At 39.6% G+C, this 25,504-nt stretch overlaps 1 protein-coding gene across 7 annotated transcripts in view; it reads left to right on the top strand.

Annotated features, from left to right (window-relative positions):
- Window positions 1–25,504, top strand: part of LOC144592139 (single-stranded DNA-binding protein 2) — a 285,013-nt gene that overhangs the window by 72,512 nt on the left and 186,997 nt on the right. For all 7 annotated transcript variants that reach the window (XM_078396547.1, XM_078396548.1, XM_078396546.1 and 4 more), the window contains one exon: window positions 4,725–4,809. In XM_078396547.1, the coding sequence (XP_078252673.1) occupies window positions 4,725–4,809 (85 nt within the window). The remainder of the gene's footprint in view (window positions 1–4,724; window positions 4,810–25,504) is intronic.

Genomic DNA, 25,504 nt, shown 5'->3' with positions numbered 1-25,504 from the left:
AGTAGGCAATTGCAGTGATTGCTGGATATATTGATAAATTCTTACTTAGAGAGCAAATATGACAATGAAGACTCTAAACAGCATCTCTGGAGAGAAGGAATGGGTGACGATTTGGGTCGAGACCCTTCTTGACTGTTCAATAGGAAACAAAGGGTATAGAGAACTGGGGGGAAGTGTCCCAGCATGAATCCCTGGGATTCATACTGGGACCAGTCAATGTATAAAAGAGAGAGATTTTGAGGTATATGTGAAAGTGCCAGGTGAAGTTGAGAAAGTGATTAAAAGTACGAACAATCCTGGAGTTTATAAATTGGAACATAGGATATCTTTATAAAACGCTGATTTGGTCACAATCAAGGGGAAAAAAAAGTGATTTAGAATAGCTGTATGGAGACAAATAATTGAAGGCTATGGAGAGGGTGCAGAAGAGATTTGCTGAAGTAGTCATACAGCACTTGTTCATGCTGACCTAGATGCCCCATTCCATTTGCCCATAATTAGTCCATTTCCCTCTCAACCTTTCCTTTCCACGCATTTGTCCAAATGTCTTTTAAATATTGCTATTGAACCTGCCGCAACTCCTTCCTCTGGCAGCTCGTTCCATATGCTTACCGCCCTCTGAGTGAAAAGGTTATCCCCCAGGTTCCTATTAAACCTTTGCTCTCTCACCGTAAACTTATGTCCTCTAATTCTTGATTCCCTTATCCTGGAAAGAAGAATCTATGCATTCAACCTATTTATTCCTCTCATGATTCTATACACTCCTATAAGAATAACATTCAGCCTCTTGTGCTCCAAAGAATTGATTCATAGCATGCACAATCTCTCCCTATAGCTCAGGTCCATGAGTCTGGGCAACATCCTCACAAATCTTCTCTACATTCTTTCCAGATTAATGGCATCTTTCACCAAATTTTAATGGCACTGAAACGGAACACAATACAGATGCTCCTCGACGTACGATGCTTCGACTTACGATATTTCGACTTTACGATCGTGCAAAAGTGATACACATTCAGTCGAAACCGTACTTTGAATTTTGATCTGTTCCCGGGCTAGTGATATGCGTTTTCGACTTACGATATTTTCGGTTTACGATGGGTTTATCGGAACGTAACCTGTCCTCCTTGCGTGCCTTCACTAACATCTTGTAGCAACTGTAATATAACATCCCAAACTCTCTATCCAATTCCCTGACCGATGAAGTCCAGCGTGTTGAATGCCTGCTTCACCACCTTATTTACAAGAGATACCACTTTCAATGATCATAGGGATGAAGGACATTTGTTATGTGAATAGACTGGAAAAACTGGAATTGTTCTTGAGCTTGCAAAGAGATCTGATAGAGATATTTAAAATCATGAGTAGAAAGAAAGAAATTATTTCCACTGGCATAGAAATGAAGAATTACAGAACATAGAAGGCAGGTGATTGGCAGGTGATCAAAACTAACAGGGAGATTCTGTTTTATGTCGTGAGTGGACTAGGATTTGGATTCACTGCCAGAATTGTACTGAGGCCAAAAAAAGACACATTGTTGGAGCAACTAAGCAGGTCAGACAACATCTCTGGAGAACATGGAGGTGACGTTTTGGCTTGGGAACCTGAATATTTAATACCATTCAAAGGAAAGCAGGATAAGTATACAACAGTGAAATGGGACTATCTGAATTGCTCTTGTATACACGTGATATGGAGCAGACAGCTGAATGGACCCTCTTAGCTAGGCCGTTCAGATAGAAGGTTACAGTTATCACCTTGCATGCTTATGGTGGAACAGATTTTTCATGGCTTTCTTACCAATGACAGTGCATTAGAGAATGCACAGGAGGTGCAAACTCCAACTGTAATACAGCTTGATTGTCAAGAGAGAATATAGTGGATGTGATTATATAGTGGACATCTTATTTGTGAATCATTAACAAAGGAAAACTGTAAACTCTGAAATACCAATTGTAAGAGCAATGCAATCAGACTTTCCATGAAATTGATTGTCAACCTGGTTCATATCATCTCCACTGATTCATGGAAGTGGGTCGCATTGGGCATGGTTAGTTTGATATGGGTTATAAGTTTTCCAATACTCATATTGTTGTGAATTGCAGAGATTGGTTTTGCTCTTCAAAACTGGAACCTCAAGACTTCTCTAAATTTACTGGTGTCAAATAGTTTGTCATTTCAGACTTATTGGTCCAGAACTCGCTGTAGGTGGTGAAAAAATGCACCCATTATTTGTATGACTGCCGTTGTCCATGTTACTTCCAGGAACTTTTGAAGCATATTGCTCTAAGTGGGAGATCAAATGGTGTAGTGCCCTCTACAGGGCGTCCAGGATTTGAGTGAACAGACAAGCAAAGTATTGCCTTCAAATTGGATCGTATAGTCCTGTTTCTGTGATTTAAATACAATTACAATGATTTAATTACAATGAAAAATATAAACTGGTGCATATAACGAAACGCATGAGGTTTGAAATTTTCTTTCTGCGATCTCCTTGCATCTAATATATTGCATGGACTATTCCGGTATTCTGGCTTTCAATGCTTGTCTAGAATTAACTTCTGGCTTTCATTGATGAATATTTGCACCATCTTGTTGGCAGGCAGGCCACTCGTGCAGAAACATAATTGTACTCTACCATTAAAGATGGTGTACATTAATTGCTGTTATAAGTGATCCCCCCCCCCCCCCCCATCACATAAGATATCACATTTAAAGAATTATTGCTGAACCGTACAGACAGAATTTGGAATTTAAGGTTTAGAATTTAATGTCAATTTGGAAAATTAAATAAGGAGTATGAAAGAAAGATTGAATCAAGACAGAAACAAAATCACTGGAAGGGAGATTAAGAAAATCAAATCAAAAGTTATCTCGCATTAATTAGAAGCTAGAGGGTATGACCTAGTCAACTTGTGAGAGTGGATTTTTCTTTTGTGAAGGTGAGATTAGTTGGTGTAATGTTTTTGAAAGGTTGCTGATGATAAAATGGACTGCTCCAAATTTTCTATGGTAAATTCAGTCCATAGATGATACAAAATATGGCTCCAGTTTAGGAGCAGGGAGGTTCTGCTGCAGATGTACAGGGCCTTGGTGAGACCGCACCTGGAGTACTGTGTGCAGTTTTGGTCTCCTAACCTGAGGAAAGACGTTCTTGCCTTAGAGGGAGTACAGAGAAGGTTCACCAGATTGATCCCTGGGATGGCGGGACTTACATATGAGGAAAGACTAGATAGACTGGGCTTGTACTCGCTGGAATTTAGAAGACTGAGGGGGGATCTTATAGAAACATATAAAATTCTTAAGGGGTTGGAGAGGCTAGATGCGGGAAGATTGTTCCCGATGTTGGGGGAGTCCAGAACCAGGGGTCACAGCTTAAGGATAAGGGGGAAGTCTTTTAGGACCGAGATGAGAAAACATTTCTTCACACAGAGAGTGGTGAGTCTGTGGAATTCTCTGCCATAGAAGGTATGTAAGAACTTTGTAACAAATGTGTTTTTTTATTTCTATTTGTACATATGCTTTTCAAAAAAAAAAATATATTAAAAAAAAAGAAGAAAAAAAAAAAAAGAAGGTAGTTGAGGCCAGTTCATTGGTTATATTTAACAGGGAGTTAGATGTGGCCCTTTTTGCTAAAGGGATCAGGGAGTATGGAGAGAAGGCAGGTACAGGCTACTGAGCTGAATGATCAGCCATGATCATATTGAATGGCGGTGCAGGCTCGAAGGGCCGAATGGCCTACTCCTGCACCTATTTTCTATGTTTATATGTTTCTATGTTTCAATATGACTCTTCAAATACCACTGTTACTTACAATGTCATTTTGAGTTAAGCCTGTGACATTAAAAAAGGAGTTTGTTTGATCAGCCATGATCACATTGAATGGTGGTGCTGGCTCGAAGGGCCAAATGGCCTACTCCTGCACCTATTGTCTATTGTCTATATCTCCATCTCCCAACCAAACACAGGTGCTTCATATGGATGTGGAAAAATTGTACCTTTTGGACAGACTTAATTTATTTTGTATCTATCCATGTATCTTCACTTGCTGTCTATTAATGTGTAATTAACTCTGAACACATTAAGCCTCACAATTATTTTCTGTGAATTTTAGTCTGTTGTAAATTATCATTAGGTAATATTTCTTTTGCTGATTAAGTCTTCTTTCTTACTGTTGACACTTCAGGATGATGTGAGAGCTTGTGTTTTTGATAACATTTCTTTAAGCAGGCAGGCACATCTATTTTTTGCTGTTTGTTTAGACAAGTAAAATGTTGGTCCCTGATGATTAGATGATACAAAATATGGCTCTTCAATATGACTCTTCAAATACCACTGTTACTTACAATGTCATTTTGAGTTAAGCCTGTGACATTAAAAAAGGAGTTTGTTTTTTGCAGTTTTTTTAATAAACTGTCAAAAAAGATGGAACCTTTGGATACTTTGACATTCCCTGCTGTTTTACAACTTATTTCTTTAGCGTGGTTTGGCTATAAGCCAGTATGAATAAAATGGAATGCTTTACGACTTAAAAATTATATATTTTCTTTGCTACTTTTCAGTTGCTCAAAGGAAGGATTAAACTAATGTTTTGCAGATAATAAATGTATGTTCTACATACACTAGCTATAAATTAGTTATGTGATCTCAATATTTTGCAGAATATTGATAGAATATTTTCAAACTGATATGGTGAATCATGAATAAAAGTTTTTGTTTTGCAGTGTATTTTGGGACCTTTACTGTGCAGCACCTGAAAGAAGAGAAACTTGTGAACATTCGAGTGAAGCAAAAGCCTTTCACGATTATGTAAGTCAAATGTGGGAGCACTTTTGTGATGATTATTTCATTTCATATCATATTCTTGAAGTTTGTTGGCTTGATTCAATTGCATTATAATAATAATTTAGTTCATTTCTTAATGTAGCAGAGTTGGAGACAAATTTCTACCTGTGTTAAATGATTTTGTCAGCTCAGTGGAGGTCTCTAGTGGACTGTACCAAGGCTCTGAGTTGCAATTATAATGTTAGATGTGTTGCAAAAGAAAGAACTCTCCAAAACAAAACGGACAAAAAAAATTTTTTGCATAATCTTTTACTTCTGAAAAAGTTGTTTAAAACTAATTAACATCATTCTTTTAAAAAGGATGCTTAAACTAAACTGGACAGATCCTAACTTTTTGTGATGTATTTGGAATGGATCCATCATTCAAGCCCTTCTTTATGCATTGATGTGGAACTGTGATCATCTTGCTACATGGTGCTTCCTTTTCTATTCCCTCATAGTTGCAGTGCCTCCTTGCTACACACTCATATATTTATATCTGCTCGATGGGCAGAATGCAAGTATCCCCATGACTTTAACCAATACTACTTTGTGAATTCACAGGGTGTGCAGTAAAAAGAAAACAAAATGAACTGACTGTCTCTTTCAATTTTATTCTTTTATCTCTCGGTCCCCCTTCATAAATCTTTGAAGTACTTTCTCTGTTGAAGTTCTTTAGTTTTATTTATCATTGGAGCCTAGAGAATTTAACGTTTCAATTTTCTTTACTATAAGGTCTGCTTTAATGTTTAAAATAATAGTTACTACCTACATTAAAACAATGCTGAGGAAAATCAAGATTAAATGTTTGATAGTGCTATAATTGTGAATCTTATTAGTGATATCATAATATATTTATCAAAACTTAACTAAAATGGTATTTACTCGCAAAACAAAATTGAAATAGCTATTGACCGTCTAGCTAGTTTTGATAAATATATTATATTTCACTTCATGTTATACTCAAAATATAGCAACTTTTTCATATAAATTATCTTTAGTCATTTCCAGAAATATAAAGTGCAGGTAAGAGAAGTGCGAGTGTGCCTCAGAGATTTGCTTTTTATAATCCACAGGGTTACACTGTGTATTTTGTTTATAGCATTAGAGAAAAAAAACAATGCTAACATAAATTTATTTTCTGTGATTTAATATTATGAAAATATCCTAGTGCATTTGTGTCAGTCACTGAATTTATTGAGAATGTAGGTTGATAGCTACACATATCATATCATCATATCATATATATACAGCCGGAAACAGGCCTTTTCGGCCCTCCAAGTCCGTGCCGCCCAGCGATCCCCGTACATTAACACTATCCTACACCCACTAGGGACAATTTTTTTACATTTACCCAGCCAATTAACCTACATACCTGTACGTCTTTGGAGTGTGGGAGGAAACCGAAGATCTCGGAGAAAACCCATGCAGGTCACGGGGAGAACGTACAAACTCCTTACAGTGCAGCACCCGTAGTCAGGATCGAACCTGAGTCTCCGGCGCTGCATTCGCTGTAAAGCAGCAACTCTACCGCTGCGCTACCGTGCCGCCCATATTATGAACATTCAAAAAAGTATTTAGAATTTAACTGTGATTCTATTGTTATCACAATGAGATGGGTTATTTTTAACTCTTGTTTGAGATATGTGCAATGTTCAAATAAATATCCATTCAAGATTTACATTTATGCTATTTCCTATAACGTGCTAATGCACAGGCTGTTTGTGGCTCATGCTAGTTATCTCTTTTTCTTATTTCATTTAGAAACACGAGTTAGAATTGGTTCAGTTAATTAATAGTGTGTTCATTCAATCATAAATTATTTCTGCTTCACTTTTAGTGAACTAAGCAAACTGAAATATGTGAGATGTATATTCGGTTTACCTTGCCGTGTATTTTGATCTTCTTGCGTTTTGTGTTCTGTAAAGAGTAGAAATTCATTCTTGCTTAAATATGTCATGTAGAAGAGTTTATGTTTTAAAATGTGCTTTGAAATTTGATGCCAATTTAACAATAAAACACATTTGTTGCATATTTAGCACAGACACCTTTTCTCAGATTATTTGGCTTACAGGTATTGCATTTGTTTCACTTTCTGTCAACACCTTGAAGACTTGTTACTCTTGCACTGATGTTAAAGCAAGGCTGGTCATTACAAGTACAATCTTGCATTCTGCAAGTATAAGTTATATTCTTTATTAAAGGTGGAATTTGAAAATTGCTTTAAATGTGGAAGTCATTGGGATATTTTATTTGGAAATTGAAACTGAAACATTTGTTCTATGACTGTTCCTCGTGGTTTGCATTTATGAATATTTTGAGAACTAAAGAATGCAATATTAATATTTGGCTAAAATAGCTATGTTGTGGTGACATGAAAGTCTGTTTAGAATTCTACTGTATTGGACTGCACATGACTGCCATTTATCTTGTTTCCTCTTTTCCTTCACACTTGATTATTTTTTTTAGAAATGGCTTTCACAAAACAATTGAGTACAGATTGTCCATTTTCTTTGCATTTTTTAATAGAATAAATTTTCATGAGCTGGAACTACGATGGGGGATCTTTTTATAACTGCTTACACAATTCTAGATTTCTTTTTGGGTATTTTGTCAGTATCTACGATCAACCAATTTCCTACTTCATCTTGAATAGTAATATTATTAAAGTACAATTTCACCATTCCTTATTGCAATAATAGAGGACCTTGGTGAGACAGCACCTTGAATATTTTGTACAGATCTCTTTGTGTCAAGAGGGTTGATTTGTGATTGATAGACTGCAATGAATGCTCATCAGAATGATTCTTGGAATGGAGGGATTGTCCTTCGAAGATATATTTAGCGGACTGGGGCAATATTCGAGACTTTGGAAGACAGAGACGATCTTGTTGAAATATCAAAAACCTTACACGGCTTGTCAGAAAGATGCAGGGATGCTGATTTCCTTGGATGACGAGTTAGACGATTGAGAGATTGGCCATTTAGGACTGAGGCAAGAAGGATTTTTTTCATGAAGGGAAGTGTATATTCAAGGAAGTGTATATTCAAGGAAGTGTATATTCAAGGAAGAGATTGATAGATTTTTGAATATTTGGAAATCGAGATATAGAAATACCACAGAAGAATGTGCTGATCAGCAAAGGTCTGATTGAATGGCAGATCAAGCACGAGAGGCTGAATGGTCTACTCCTTCTATTTCTCTGCTCTTATATTATTTGATTAACAGATTATTTTTTTTTAGCCATTATTATTGATTGTTATTATTGATCTTTAGATTGAATTTTCTTTTCTCTTCTTGCTCTGACCTAGTGTCTTGTATGAAAGGCAATAAAACATCTAGTTCAAAGTGACCCTTCATTGATGATTACTCAACTAAAGGAAACGATCTTCATTATTTCTCATCAACCTTCTGGTCTGTTCTAAAAATAGTACTTCATTCCCCTCTCAATCACCATTTCCTTCCCATCTTTGGAATAATTCCTTGAGTTGCTAAATGTTTCTTTTAATGATAGTACTATTTTCCATTTAATACCAACAATGAGGTAGATGGGATGCGAGGACCACATTCCATCTGAAGAGAGGACCCTTTAGTTCTTCTCAGTTGTTATCAGGCAACTGAATCGTCATCTCATCAGCTGTTGTGGTCCTCACCTCCCATCTACCTTATTGGAGACATTTGAACTATCTTTAATCGGACTTTATATGTTAAAACTTGCATTGAATGTTGTACCCTTTATCCTTTATCTGTGTACTATAGATGGCTTGATTATATTCATATATGGTCTTTTCTCTGACTGGATAGCACACAAAAAAATACTTTCACTGCATATGTGACAATAATTAACCAAAATAATCTTAATGAGATATCATGGAAAGATGGTAACATAGAATAGGACCAATCTATTCTTCGTGTCCACTTTGGTTAATAAAGGGATACCCAATCTATTCCCACCTTTTTATCCTAACTCCATAGTCCTACAGATTATTGCTCTGTAAGTGCATTAATTGTGATGAGTGTTTCTTATTCTTCTAACCTTTCACGCAGTAAGTTACAGACTCCTATCACCCTATGAAAGGGAAATCACGTTTGACAAATTTGCGAGAGATAAAGCATATAGAGTCAATAAAAGTGAGTCTATCGACACAATGTGTTTGGATTTCCAGAAGGCATTCAATAAGGTGACACGTAAAAGGCTAGTTCACATGATAAAAAATGCAAAAATGTTAGCCTGCAGTTGTAGCAAGTTATTAAGAAAGCAAATATGTTACTCTTTCTTGCCAGAGAGTTGGACTTTTAAAAATAGAGTATTGTTACACTGGTACAGGGTATTATTGAGCTACACCTGGAGTACTGTGCACACATTTTTGAAACCCTTATTTACAAAGAATATACGAAAGGTATATAAGAAAATAAATACAGATGCTGGTATAAATCGAAGGTATTTATTCACAAAATGCTGGAGTAACTCAGCAGGTCAGGCAGCATCTCAGGAGAGAAGGAATGGGTGACGTTTCGGGTCGAGACCCTTCTTCAGACTGATGTCAGAGGGGCGGGACAAAGGAAGGATATAGGTGGAGACAGGAAGATAGAGGGAGATCTGGGAAGGAGGAGGGGAAGAGAGGGACAGAGGAACTATCTAAAGTTGGAGAAGTCGATGTTCATACCACTGGGCTGCAAGCTGCCCAGGCGAAATATGAGGTGCTGTTCCTCCAATTTCCGGTGGGCCTCACTATGGCACTGGAGGAGGCCCATGACAGAAAGGTCAGAATGGGAGGGGGAGTTGAAGTGCTCGGCCACCGGGAGAGCAGTTTGGTCAATGCGGACCGCGCGCAGGCGTTGAGCGAAGCGATCGCCGAGCCTGCGCTTGGTTTCGCCGATGTAAATAAGTTGACATCTAGAGCAGCGGATGCAATAGATGAGGTTGGAGGAGGTGCAGGTAAACCTTTGTCTCACCTGGAAAGACTGTTTTGGGTCCTTGGATGGAGTTGAGGGGGGAGGTAAAGGTACAGGTGTTGCATCTCGTGTGGTTGCAGGGGAAGTGCCCGGAGATGGGGTGGTTTGGGTAGGAAGGGACGAGTGGACCCGGAGGGAACGGTCTCTGCGGAAGGAGATATACTGTCATTTGAGAAAGTCCAGAGAAGATTCATTAGGCTAATTCCTGGATGAGAGGTCTGTCTTATCATGAATGTCCTTTATGGTCCTGCTGAGAGAAATATGTGGCATTATAATCATAATCATACTTTATTAGCCAAGCATGTTTTGCAACATACGAGGAATTTGTTTGGGTACAGTCATACCAATTAAAAGCAACCGAACACACAAAATACATTTTAACATAAACATCCACCACAGTGACTCCTCCACATTCCTCACTGTGCAAGGCGAAAAAAAAGTTCAATCTCTTCCCTTCTTTGTTCTCCCACAGTCGGGGGCCTCGAGCCTTCTGTTGATGGGACGATCTTGACTCCCGTAGCCGGCAGCGTTTGGGCCCTCCGTATCGGGGCGGTCAAGCTCCTGTATCGGGGGGGGGGGGATCTCAGCTCCCCCGTGCCGGGCGATCTGACCCCGGGTCGGGGCTGGTCGAAACCTTCTGTGGCTGGAGCTTCCCAACATCGGTCTCTACCTGAGACTGCGAGCTCCTCAATAGTAAAATCCGCAGACCGCAGTTGGAGCATCAATCCCAGGCAAGGGATCGCACGCTCTGATGGTAAGTCCACGGCCCCGCGGTGGGGCTCAAAGTCAGTCCCGATCAAGGCCTCCAGCTCCATGATGTTAAGCCCCAGAGCGACCAGAGATACGATCCGGAAAACAATCGCATCTCCGGCAAGGTAGGAGATTGAAAAACAGTTTCCCCTGATCCCCTCCCCTACCCCCCACATAAAACAAACCAGAGAACATTAACACAAACTTTTAAAACACACTAAAAATAACAAAAAGGATGAAAAAACAGACAGACTGTTGGTGAGGCTGCCATCGCGGCGCCACCCGGTGGATGTCTGGGATTCCTTTGTATTTGCATGGCAGAGGGTGTGGAGGCAAGGTAATCTATTGGAAGTGGAAGAAGAGGAAGGTAGTCTGAAAAACGAACAATAGATAGCCAAATTCACCAAGTTCATCTCAAATGTATGAGTAATGAGTGGAGATCCGCAAATTCAGTGTAAAATTCCTTACCAAAATACATCACATGCTGGTGCTGTAGTGACAGTGCATTGTTTTATTTTTGGCTCTTAATCTAACAGTGACAATCAACTTTCACGACAAAATTGTCGGTGAGTTGGGCAATAAGTTTGCAGATAACACCAAAATTGGTCGAATTGCGGACAGTGAAGAAGGCTCTCAAAGGATGCAGCAGAATGTAGATCAATTACAGATATGCGCAGAGAAACGACGTGGAGTTTAATCTGGGCAAGTGTGAGGTGTTGTACTTTAGGAGGTTAAATTTAAAGGGAATTATATAGTTGATTTGCAGGATCCTTAGCAGCATTAATATACTGGGGGATCTTGGGGTCCAAGTCCATACCCCCATGAAAGTCGCATCACATGAAGTGGTAAAGTGCATGCATGTTATTTAGCCTTCATCAGTCAGGGCATTGAGTACAATTTCGGGAAGTGATGTTGCAGCTTTATAGAACTTTGTTTAGCTTGCTTTTGGATTATTTTATGCAGTTCTGGTAACCCCATTACAGGAAGTACGTGGATGCTTTGGAGAGGGTGCAGAAGAGATTTACCAGGATGCTGCCTGGTTGAGAGGGTATTATCCAGGGGAGGTTGGCCAAACTTAGAATTTCTTCAGTGGCGGAGGGGAGGCCTGATAGGCTTATAAACTTATGAGAGGCAGACGGTCGTATCCTTTTTCCCGGAGTTGAAATATCAAATTCTAGGGGACATAGCTTTCAGGTGAGAGGGGCAAAGTTTAAAGTTGAATGGGGTAAGTTTCTTTTTACACAGAGTGTGCTAAGTGCCTGAGGGCATGACGATGGGCTGAATGGCCGAATTCTGCTCCTAAGTCTTATGGAAATGCTCTGCCAGGAGTGGTGGTGAGAGCAGATATAGCAGTGGCATTTAAGGGGCTATAAAATAGGCATATGATATGCAGGGATTCGAGGGCATCTCGTCCAGGCAGAAGGAATTATCTTAATTTGGCATCATGTTTGACAAAGACATCACAAGACACAGGGCCTGTTCCTGGGCTGCAAGGTTCTATGTACTCTGCTTTGTTATGCTAAATTTGGATGGCTAGTCCCATTAGGTTTCTGTGCAGTGTTGGTACCAGTATATTGATGATCAGGCACCTGTAATGTTGAATGTCAAGGAGAAATGGTTCGACTCTTGGTGGTGACTGGCATCACCTAACATTCATGGCATGAATGTTAATTGTCACTCGTCTTAAATATCTTGGAATTGCTGGTGCAGGTGTGGTATATATAGTGATTTGAGGGGTTATGAATGTTGCATAATAATCAGCAAATATTTCAGTTTTTGATGTTGTGGTGTGAAAACCGATGATAAATCTGCTGAAGATGCTTGAGACTGCAACACTGCCATGATGAGCCCCTGGATTGCTGGACTCTTGCAACACCTTGAAAGCTTACATAATACCTAATTTAGTCATAGATGGTCCCTCAGGATTGACTTACATTGACCTGCTGGGGACACCAAGGTGAAGGATGAAGCCAACATGGGATCCCTCAGACTCTGCTGCAAGTTGGCAGGAATTGCTTGGCAGGGCAGATGGTGGGTAATTGTGAGATGGTGTCCCCCTTTAGGTTTCATTATGCTGGGCGTCTATGTACTCCTACTACATGGACTTAAGCTTCGTAATACCATCCTGCATATTTCTACTTCACACTGAGTAGTCATAAATCAGGGATTACCAGTGGAATTTTGGTGCACTTGAAGGCTGGAAAAACCTGAACTGGACGGTGTGAAAGGGCGTAAAATTGATAGCTGTGTATCCCAATGGATTGAGTAGTAGGTGAATCGTGGAAATGTGGTGCATTCAGCAGCAGCTGCACCGATTGTCTGTGTTGCTTTTGGAAAATGGCATTTGAAGATGTGGTTGGGATCATTGAATTTTGTGTGCCAATGTACTTGGGCTGTACTACTTCCATTCAACTCCATGGCTGTTTGTACCCTCCTGGCTTTTCAACATGTGCCTAGGTGACTAGCACAGCAAACTGTTGCTTCAGGTCTCCAAATCAGCACGAGAAAATAATAGAGCCCACTCTCTCGTGCATTGTGCCATTTCTTATAGAATAATGCTTCCTATTTTCATAATGACATCCACGCCAGTGAAGATATATTGGGCCTTCTGCATGAAAGATTCAGTTTGGCTTCAAGATTAGGCAAAGTGTGAAAATTAACTAACTATTTGCTGCATTTATTCATATGTGCAGCCAGCAAGATTTTCTTTTACCTAAAATGCTTGTGGTGATTTTTCAGGCATTTATTACATTTTGTTATATTGGGTTTTAGGCTTCTGGTTTGTTCATCCAGCTGGGCAGTGTTGAATGGTGCACGTTTGCTGTGCTCAGCTTTTAATGCGAGCATTTCTACCTATCCAGCAGTTATCGACAAAATGCTGTTCTGAGCTGGGAAGAAGAAGTCCTCTTCTTCAATGGAGACACAAGAAACTATAGATGCTGGAATCGTGATGAGAAAAAAAACAAAGTTTTGGCGAAACATCAGAATGAAGATGAGTCCCAACTTGAAACAATGATTATCCATTTCCCCCCACAGATGTTGCCGGATGTGCTGAGTTCTTCCAGTACCTTGTAGAAACAAAGAACTGCAGATGCTGGTTTATACCAAAGATAGATACAAAGTGCTGGAGTAACTCAGCGGGTCAGGCAGCATCGCTGGAGAAAAAGGATGGGTGACATTTTGGGTTGAGACCCTTCTGCAGACTCAACTGCCTGACCTGCTGACCTCCAACATTTTTTTTTTTTCCTTCTGCCTTCTCATGGCTGTCCTCCCCTAAATCTTTCAGAAATGATGTATGGCTTCAGCTTATTGAACCTTGAAGTCAGTACATTGGTAAGCAACTTCCGATAGTGAGAAATGTGCTTGAAATGATGGTGGAAATGAGCGTGTGAAAACTACAGTCCGATATCAGGCTCTAGTTTATGCTCTTTGTGCAGTGGTCAGTTTGATTTGAAACTGCCACTTGCGATTACACCTTTTTATCTCCTTTTCATCTCTCGCTTTGGTCCACCCATCTGCCAATCAGACCTCCCTCTGTTGAATCCACCTATCACCTGCCAGGCTTTGTCTTGCTCCCATTTATTTTCCAGTTTTCTCACCTGTGCTACTATCAGTCTGAAAAAGTCCCAACCCCAAATGTAGCCTGTCCATATCCTCCAAAGATGCTGCCTGACCTGTTGAGTTACTCCCACACTTTGTGTTTTACTCGAGTTTCCAGTATTTGCAGTCCATTGTGTTTCCATTTATCTTTTCTTTATCTGATTTAATTTCTCTGCACATTAGAAATTTTGAATAAATATAATAGTAGAGGGGCACTTGGATGCAGTTGGTAGAACCGTGACGTCACATTTTATGGGGTTTGAGTTCAAATCGCTCACACTGGTAGAATGAAGGCCTTCCCTGCTGCTATAAAGGTTGTTTTCTGTTTTTGGTTTTTTCTAATTCACTTCTTATTCCCCAAAAAAGTATATATAAAACTTAAGGGTGTCTTCCAGAATGGAGTATATAAATGTGTGGTCGGATCTTGATATGTTGTTGTTCCAGGCACTGCTATTTAGTTGAGAGTTACTGCCTTTAATAATAGATGTTTGGCAGAGAGCTTGACCTCAGTCTGATCACTTGTATTGTAATCAAGATAAAGAAAGCCAGGGAATAGGAATGGGACTCTCTAAACAGAGTAGCGACGATATCAGGCAGCGGATGTTTCAGATTTGTCAGGGACCTCGAAGTACGAGTGGATCCAGCAAAGGGAACAAGGAGAAAAATGTCCCTGAAGGTTATAGTTACGGTCCAAGTGCCAGGGGAGGACACTGAAGAGAATTACAGTGACACACAAAAGAGTGTTGCACATATCAACAAAATTCAATTCCAACACTAAAAAAATATTTGGACAGGTGCTCGGAAGGAAAAGGCTTCGAGGGACACGGCGAGCATGCCGGAAAATGGAATTAATGCAGATGGGCGTCACAGTGGGTATGGACGAGTTGAGCTAAAAAGCTTTGTTTCTGTGCTGTATCTATGACAGGGGTAATTCACACTAACTAGATGTTATTTTAGACTGATATCAAGAAATTAATTTTCACGTGAAGAATGATGTTAATACATGAAATTAATATCCAGATGGAACCGCAGTTACCAAAACCCTAAATCATTTAAGAATTAATTTAATGGTACAGTGATGTACAGCAGAAGAGTCAAATATGCCAAATAACCCTTTTCATCCATAATCACATTAGGATCAGCCTACTAATATACTGCATCACAGTAAATCATGACAAAGGGTTATGCCCAAGAATCCCTGTAATAGTTTTTCACTTTCCACAATGCCATTTAGAAGAGGGTACAAATGTTTCTTTCTCCCATTGCAGAACCTACTGTTTTATGTCATTTTACACCATGGAAAAAAGTGTTGGTTATTTCAAGGCCTTTGTCATGCACTTCATTACAACCCTTGGCCATTTTTCTATATTTAAAAAAAAAAATTGCACAATTTATATTGCTTAGAAAATATTTTCTGCTGACACATTCATGTGTCTTAACAATCTTTTGCCTTTGATAAACACAAAGTGCTGGTGTAACTCAGAGGGTCAGGCAACATCTCTATAGAAACAGCATGGGTGACGTTTCGGGTTGGGACCCTTCTTCAGACTGAAAGTAGGGTGGGGGCAAAGAGTTGGAGCCGAGAAAAGACCAGGACTAATGACTTAGATGAAGGGATTAAAAGTACCATTAGCAAATTTGCAGATGATACTAAGATGGGGGGGGGGGGGTAGTGTGAATTGTGAGGAAGATGCAATAAGGCTGCAGGGTGACTTGGACAGGTTGTGTGAGTGGGCGGATACATGGCAGATGCAGTTTAATGTAGATAAGTGTGAGGTTATTCACTTTGGAAGTAAGAATAGAAAGGCAGATTATTATCTGAATGGTGTCAAGTTAGGAAGAGGGAATGTTCAACGAGATCTGGGTGTCCTAGTGCATCAGTCACTGAAAGGAAGCATGCAGGTACAGCAGGCAGTGAAGAAAGCCAATGGAATGTTGGCCTTCGTAACAAGAGGAGTTGAGTATAGGAGCAAAGAGGTCCTTCTACAGTTGTACCGGGCCCTGGTGAGACCACACCTGGAGTACTGTGTGCAGTTTTGGTCTCCAAATTTGAGGAAGGATATTCTTGCTATTGAGGGCGTGCAGCGTAGGTTCACTAGGTTGATTCCCGGAATGGCGGGACTGTCGTATGTTGAAAGGCTGGAGCAATTAGGCTTGTATACACTGGAATTTAGAAGGATGAGGGGGGATCTTATTGAAACATATAAGATAATTAGGGGATTGGACACATTAGAGGCAGGAAACATGTTCCCAATGTTGGGGGAGTCCAGAACAAGGGGCCACAGTTTAAGAATAAGGGGTGGGCCATTTAGAACGGAGATGAGGAAGAACTTTTTCAGTCAGAGTGGTGAAGGTGTGGAATTCTCTGCCTCAGAAGGCAGTGGAGGCCAGTTCGTTGGATGCTTTCAAGAGAGAGCTGGATAGAGCTCTTAAGAATAGCGGAGTGAGGGGGTATGGGGAGAAGGCAGGAACGGGGTACTGATTGAGAGTGATCAGCCATGATCGCATTGAATGGCGGTGCTGGCTCGAAGGGCTGAATGGCCTACTCCTGCACCTATTGTCTATTGTCTATTGACCAGTTACAAATTACCTTGGGCAAAACCAATGTTGGCTAGGGGAGGTGGGAACGCAAGAGGAAAACAATGTGGAACTGGTAAGACGTCTAGGGTAGAGGAAGGAGGCAAGGGGGGAGGGGAGGAGAGAGTGAGGGGAAGTTACTTGAAATTAGAGAATTCAATGTTCATACCGCTGGGTTGTAAACTACCCAAGCAAAATATGAGGTGCTGTTGCTCCTGTTTGAGTGCGGCCTCACTCTGGCAATGGAGGAGGCCCAGGACAGAAAGGTTAGTATGGGAACAGGAAGGGGAGTTGAATTCGTTGGCAACCGCTATCTCTAACATATTCTGTTCATTTGTTTGTTCTAGTGAATAGAGCAACAGGTTTTCCAGTCTCCTCTTACTGCTATGTTTTCTTCTGGATCATTACTAAACTTCTATACCCTTTTCATGTCTTTGAAATCTTTCCAAAAGTATGATGCAGAAATCTGGACTTTTTTGCTTTTATGTATTCATAAAACTTATAATCACATGTGCTTTTTAAAACAAGTCTATCAGTGTTTTCATTCACTTATAAAGATATATGTGGCTAAAATGGAAAATGTCTCTGACCTTCTATTTCTTTCAAGTTCCACCATTTGGTATGTAGGTTCTTATTTTCCCTCTAAAATGAATTATCTCACATTTTTCTATATTAATATTCCGTAGACTATCTACTAACCTGTCCATGCACTCCATTAATTAATTACAACCTTCCTCACAGTAAATCGTGCTCCTCATTTTTATCTTCAGATTTTAATATTCTACTTCCCGTATCAATTCAGACATATGGGAAGGGCATTGGCTGAATACTAAACTCTGTGATCGACTGTCCACACAATTGCAGTATAAAAAGCATTCTTTAATGGATTCATAGATATGTAGATATGTTCATGCCGATCAGCTTGCCTAACTGTGCTAATCCCATTCATCTGTCTTTGGCCCATTTCCCTCTAAATCTTTTTTATCCATGTACCTGTCGAAACATATAAGATTATTAAGGGGTTGAACACGTTAGAGGCAGGAAACATGTTCCCAATGTTGGGGGAGTCCAGAACCAGGGGCCACATTTTAAGAATAAGGCGTACTGATTGAGAATGATTAAGAAGGCAGGAACGGGGTACTGATTGAGAATGATCAGCCATGATCACATTGAATGGCGGTGCTGGCTCGAAGGGCCGAATGGCCTACTCCTGCACCTATTGTCTATAAACATTATAATTTTACCTGCCCCTACCACTTTCTTTGGGCGTTTGTTCCATATTCCAATACCCTCTGTGCGAAAAACATGCTCCACAGATCACTATTACATTCTTTCCCCTCTCACCTTAAACTCATGCCCTCTAGCTTTAGACTCCCCTACCCTGGGAGAAAGACTGTGACTGACTACTCTATCTGAGCGCCTCATAATTTCTCTCCAGAGAGGCTCTCGCAGCCTATCCAATCTTTCCCGATAACTTAAGCCCTGCAATCCAGAAACATTCCGATCTGTCCAATGAACAAATTAAACAGAAGAGGTTCCTTGGAGATCAATTGATATTGCAGAACTGACAATGAAGGAAGTGGATTGTGGGGCTCACTAAAATATTCTGATCTTCTGCTGATTGTTTCCTATCCATTATTTAACTTCCTTTTTTAAGCTGCTGTATTCCTCCTATTTGATATCTTATTATTTCCATCCTCAGTTGATTTGTATATGCATTTTTTACAATACAAATGATCAAATTGAAAAATAAAATCTCAGGGTATATTTTAAGATCCTTCTCCATACTCAGCACATGGAACCAAACATATGTCAGAAAAGAATACTGAAAATGTCAACCATTCTGTCCTCTAGCATATTTTTCCAGATTTAATTCATCCATGTATAATAATTCTGTTTGCATTTCATTTAATTCCTTCCACAAGGATACTTGTAAAATAGAATAGATGAAGCTTGAAGGAACTACTATCAAACATTCCCTGCGAAAACATAAACTCTGAATCTCAAATGGAGTGGAATTAGAACAAAAACAGGTGATCAAATTGAAGATAACTCTTACTGGATAGGGAATGAATTTCTTATGTTAAAGAAACAGTGCACCTGCTGGATGAATATTACATAAGCATGTGTAAATTGTTCCTAGTAGGGTAGGGAGTGGATAAGAAAGTGGGATAACATAAAGCTAGTGTGAACGAGTGATTGATGGTCAGCATGGACTTGGTCAGCTGACGGATCTGTTTGCTGAATCTCTAAAACTAAAAATTGGAGAATTCAATGTTCATACTGTTAGGCTGAAAGCTACCCAAGTGGAATATGAGGCACTGTCCCTCCAGCACATTGTTTCTTTTTTCATAGCCATTAAATTACTCCAGCACTTTGTGTCTTTGTAAAGCACCATCTGCAGTTCCTTATATTATCTGAAATTAACCATTTGTTCAGTTCTCAGCTTGCTTAGAGTATTTAACTGTGCAGAAAGGAACTGCATTTGCTGGTTTAAACCAAAGTCTGACCCACTGAGTTACTCCAGTAGTCTGACCCGCTGAGACTTCAGTTTTTTGTGTCTATCTAGCGCATTTAACAGTTCTCTTTGTGTGGTTAAGAAGTTTGGCTTCATGGCTGTAGTCATAGCTACTGTTTAATAAATTGACTTCGTGAGATTTATTAAAACATATAAAAAATCCTGCTTCTACATTTTTAAAGGGAAAGGCTCAGCATTTTCCAGGGAAAATTATATAATGATGACACTGGGTTAGGCAGGAATGGCATGTAGGAAGAATGGAGATATAGAGAAATGTTGGGAAGGATATTTTTTTTAATAGTGAAAGCCTTGTGTTTTGCACCTGACACAGGCAGATGCTGGGCACATTCAATGCAATTTTTTCATATTGCTTTAGCTTCTCCTGTTCGGTCTGAAGGAATCTATATATTACTAAAATTCTCATCTAGTAGGTTTGCATGTAGCCGATATACAGCCAAAACGGCACACGATAGCGCAACAATTTTTGGTCCACCTTACTCACCATTGGCCTGCATTTAAAATGGTTGTTATATTTTAAAAGTTATTAACTTTTTAAACTTTAAAAAATCACTTTTTAAACTTTAATAAATTTGATTGGCTCTACTACCTCCTCCCGCGTGGGGTCCCGCGTGTCCTGGATGGACACTGTTGTTTGCTAATGGCAGTTAGCAGATAGCCCAAAGCTGTTGTAATATTAGCATCTGGTGGTATGACAAAGATATATGCATGGGTCACCCATTAAATATTAACTCTGTTCCTTTTTCCATAGATTGTGCATGGCCTACTGGGTGTTTCCAGCTTTTTCTGTCTTTTTTCATTGTAACATTTGCTCATACCTTTCCCTTCAGCAATCAGTCACCCAGCCAGCCTCTGCATTCACTGATTCGCCAGTCACAAACCAACCTCCCATCGTCAACCGGTGAAAGCACGATTCCCATTCCTATCTCTATTGCCTGTTGCCACCAAACAACCTTTGTCCCTAGTTCACCCATCTCCCTTCTCCCTCCAATCCATAGAATGCCCCCTTCTCATGCAGAGTGCTTTCCAGGGTTATCCTGTGTCTGTCTGCAGTATGTGCTTGTTAGATTACCTTTGAATATTTGCATTGTTAGCTTGTTAAGCTATAAAGCAAAATGAGCATTATCTGATGCCTTGACCTCAAATGATATGTGTTGAATTTCCAAGCGGCAGGCCTATGACAAAAATGGGCATGTAGTCTCTGTGCATTGACCATTGTAAATGCTGAGGAAATTCTAGAGGACAGTTTCCTCAATTCATATCTTATTCATGAAATGTATTAGCAATATTTTTGTATGCAGCAGTCTCTGAGATATGTCTTATTTATCCCTGAGTTGGTGATGTAAACTTTATAAAACCTCATTTTGATGGACCCTTCAACTACATACAATGATAATACCTTACTCGATTATAATTCTAAGGCAGGTTATCTGCATTAAAATGTATTAATCTCAAAATAATTTAGATCCAATTACATCTGGTAAAGGTTCAAGCTATTTTGTCCAAAAGGATGAAATGTGGCATGGAAAATAGCATCCTGGGGTTTTGATGACATATTTGTGCAGTGTTGAGGCGAAGAAGGCAGCAATGAATGGAAAACAAATAAAATGCAGAATGTGGAATCTGAAACAAAAACAGAAATGCTGGAAGAGTTCAGTCACACAGCATTGGTGGAAAGAAAGTGCAGTGAATATTTCCATTTGAAAACACTTCATGAGAATGGACATACCAGAAATAATTCAGGTGGCAATGAACTACTTTTGATTTATTTTAGAGTTCTTAACCATGCTGTGCAAATGTTCCGATGTGTTTGTTGGCGTCAACTTCATTTTCTATAGGCAAGTGGAAGCCTAAACATGTCTTAACCTTGAATATACTGAATAACGTAACATTCGTAGTTCACTGGAATGAAGAATTCCAAAGATTTACCACTCTCTGAGAGAAGAAATTCCTCCTCATCCCAGTTTTAAATGGCACATCCCTTTATCTTTAGACTATGTCTGCTTATTCTGGATTCCTCTGCCAGGGGGAAACATCTTTGCAGCCCATCTTTTTGTCATACGTCTTTAAATAAGCATGTCTTTCATTCTTCCAAAAGCCAGGGTATACACCCTGTTTGGATACAAAAAGGTGGAGTAACTCAGCGGGTTGGGCAGCATCTCTGGTGAAAAGGAATATGGTTTTGAGTCGAGACCATTGTTCAGCTTTCACCAATACCCTGTCCAATTGCAACAAAATTGCAATTTTATAAACTCTCTATAAACTCCCATTTCCATTGCAATGAAGGCCAATTTTTGGGTGGTTTCGTTGCACCTACTTACTAACTAAATCTTGCACTAACTTGTGATTCGCGCACCAAATAGATTTTTCTGTACTTCATTCACGTGTAATCTCTCCTCATTTAGAGACTGCCTTTTGATTTCTCCTATTGAAGTGCATAACTTCACACTTCCCCACATTCAAGTTCATTTGCCAGTCTTTTTGCCCATTCAGTCAATCTATTGATGTACTGTTGCAGAATCACATTATTCTTTTCACAATGTGCTCTTCCATCAATCATCGGCAAATTTGGAAACTTTACATACTATTGCCTCCTCCAGATCATTGATGTAAAGCATGAATAACGGCATTCCAGGAACTGATTCCTGTGTATCCCACTTGTTACCCCCTTTCGGTCTGAAAAGGATCCATTTACTGTGACTCTCTGTTTTCTATGAGGCAACTAATAAGCAATCCATTCTGAAACACTTCCTCTCATGTTAGGGTTGTTTATTTTATGCATCAGGCTCCAATGAGGCACCTTATCAAATGCCTGTTGAGAATCTAAATGCACAACATCTACAGGTTCCCCTCCTAAGATCTCTCTGTTACATTCCTCAAGAATTTGAGTTAATTTGTTGCATGATTCATTTTTCATATAAACATTAATATATAATGTAATTATTTCAGCTTCACTGAATAATTAGCTATTGCCTTTTTGATTATGGACTCTAGCATCTTGCCAATAATAGCTGTTAAGCTAACTGGCCTGTAGCTCCCCACCTTAATATCCCATGGATATTATGATTGCAGCATTTACAATAGACATGCAGAAACACGGATACAAAAAGTGTTCTTTGTCTAATACTAATGGAAGAAAAATTGGGGATGTGCTTTTTTTCACATCCTCCATATTGAAATTAGCTATAATTGGACTGCAGTGTTCCTTTAAGCTATAGGAAGCATTTATTTCATTATTGCATGATGTGTATTCACATTTAAAACCTTTGCAGACTTCAATTTTTATCCCTGCTGCTGCTCATTAAGCAACCATGTTATCAGCATCCTTCACAGCGAGGTGAAACTGATCCCTAAGTAACAAATGACTGCACGAGAGGTGGCTTTGTCTCATGTGAACAAATGTGTGCTTGTTTTATTAAGTGGAAGAGATAGGAATCACATACAGTGCCCTCCATAATGTTTGGGACAAAGACCCATCATTTATTTATTTGCCTCTGTACTCTACAATTTGAGATTTGTAATAGAAAAAAATCACATGTGGTTAAAGTGCACAATGTCAGATTTTATTAAAGGGTATTTTTATACATTTTGGTTTCACCATGCAGAAATTGCAGCTGTATTTATACATAGTCCCCCCATTTCAGGGCACCACAATGTTTGGGACATACACGTGTTTGTAATTGCTCAGGTGTGTTTAATTGCCTCCTTAATGCAGGTATAAATGAGCTCTCAGCACCTAGGTCTTTCCTCCAGTCTTTCCATCACCTATGGAAACTTTTAATGCTCTTTATTAACATGAGGACCAAGGTTGTGGCACTGAAAGTCAAAGAATTCTTAATCTCGTTGTACTTGTACAATGACAATAAAGATATTGTATTGTAGAAGCCATTATGAGACTGAGAACCAAGAATAAAACTGTTAGAGACATCAGCCAAACCTTGGGATACCAAAATCAACTGTTTGGAACATCATTAAGAAGAAAGACAGCACTGGTGAGCTGACTAATTGCAAAGGGACTGGCAGGGGAAGGAAGACCTCCACAGCTGATTACAGAAGAATTCTCTCTATAAATAAAGAAAAATCCCCAAACACTTGTCCGACAGATCAGAAACACTCTTCAGGAGTCAGGTGTGAATTTGTCAATGACCACTGTCTGCAGCAGACTTCATGAACAGAAATACAGAGACTACACTGCAAGATGCAAACCACTGGTTAGCCGCAAAAATAGGATGGCCAGGTTACAGTTTGTCAAGAAGTATTTAAAAAAGCAACCACAGTTCTGGAAAAAGGTCTTGTGGACAGATGAAACGGAGATTAACTTGTATCAGAGTGATGGCAAGAGCAAAGTATGGCGGAGAGAAAGAGCTGCCCAAGATCCAAAGCATACCACCTCATCTGTGAAACAAGGTGGTGGGGGTATTATGGCCTGGGCATGCATGGCTGCTGAAGGTACTGGCTCACTTATTGTCATTGATGATACAACTGCTGATGGTAGTAGCATAATGAATTCTGAAGTGTTGAATGATGAATCTGTTCAAGTTTAAATAAACGCCTCAAAAAGCATTGGCTGGCGGTTCATTGTACTGCGAGACAATGAGCATGCCTTTTATATGCTGAAGAGAAACTGAAGGGGACTAGCCCCCAAAACAAGCATAAGCTAAAGATGGCTGCAATACAGACCTGGCAGAGCATCACCAGAGAAGACACCCAGCAACTGGTGATGTCCATGAATCGCAGACTTCAAGCAGACATTCCATGAAGAGGATATGCAACAAAATGCTAAATATGACTACTTTCATTTACACAACATTGCTGTGTCCCAAACATTATGGTGCCCTGAAATGGGAGGACTTTGTATAAACTCTGTGGTAATTTCTACATGGTGAAACCAAAATGTATAAAAATGGCCTTTGTTAAAATCTGACAATGTGCACTTTAACCACATGGGATTTTTTTTCTATTACAAATCTCAAACTGTGGAGTACAGAGGCAAATAAATAAATGATAGGTCTTTGTCCCAGACATTATGGAGGGCACTGTACTTTTCCTGCACTGAAAAGCAAAATGTGATCTTCGAAAGTTTATTTGATCTTCCTAGTTCTTTTAAATTTTACATTTTTAAAGGAATATTGTGAGGGTGAATGAAGAAACAAGGAACCACAGATGCTGGTTTATACAAAAGCGCACAAAGTGCTGGAGTAACTCAGCGGGTCAGGCAACATCTCTGGAGAACATGTGACGTTTTGAATTGCGATCCTTGCTCAGTCTGAAGAAGGGTCCCAATCCGAAATGTCACCTATCCATGTTCTCCAGAGATGCAGCCTGACCCGTTGAGTTACTCCAGCACATTGTGTCCTTTTGTGAGGATGAGCAAGAGTTTGAGAATGCCAGATTTTTGAACACTGGTAATTTCAAAACTACAAAATGTCTATTTTAAAATGTACATACACTTTTGGATGAAGGTCTCAGTTTGCAGAAAGGGATTTTTTATTTAGAGATACAGGGTGCAGGAAGTGCACAGAACAGGCATGATATTGACAGGGTTTTACTGAATGGTTTTGAGTGCTGCCAATTTGCAACTCGCCATCAGTGATTCTCTTTCTTAATCTGCCATACTTAAATAAGCACTAATTGGAGGTATCAATAACTACTCATAATTTGTTGATACATATCTGCAAGGATTTGATGGTTTCAGTTGTGGAAATTTACAGGGAATTATATGAAAGATAGTATTTACAAAATGCTGGAGTAACTCAGCAGGTCAGGCAGCATCTCAGGAGAGAAGGAATGGGCGACGTTTTGGGTTGAGACCCTTCTTCAGACTGAAAGATAGTGAAGGCCAAGTCTACTCCATCATTTAACCATGGCTGACCTATTTTTCCCTCTCAACCCCATTGTCCTGCCTTCGCCGCGCAACCTTTGACGTCCTTTCGAATCAAGAACCTATCAATCTCTGCGATAAAAATACCCCGTATCTTGGCCTCCAGAGCCATCTGTAACAATGAATTCCATAGTTTCACCACCCTCTGGCTAAAGATATTCTTCCTCGTCTCCATTCTCTTAAAGGGCATGTTGATCGAAGATAGAAAAGAGACTGAAAATACTGGAATCTAGAACAAGAACTTAGGAGGTCATACAGCAAAGGCTTAACAGAAATAGATAAATCCAATGTTCATACCACTGGATAGGTAGTGGAACAAGAAATGCTGTTCTTCCAGTTTGCATTTGGCCTTACTGTGGCAGTGAAGCAGTCCACAGGA

Source organism: Rhinoraja longicauda, chromosome 3, assembly GCF_053455715.1.
Source record: "Rhinoraja longicauda isolate Sanriku21f chromosome 3, sRhiLon1.1, whole genome shotgun sequence".
Lineage (NCBI taxonomy): Eukaryota > Metazoa > Chordata > Chondrichthyes > Rajiformes > Arhynchobatidae > Rhinoraja > Rhinoraja longicauda.
Note: the sequence above shows the minus strand (reverse complement) of the source record. Positions and strands in the feature narration are given on the sequence as shown.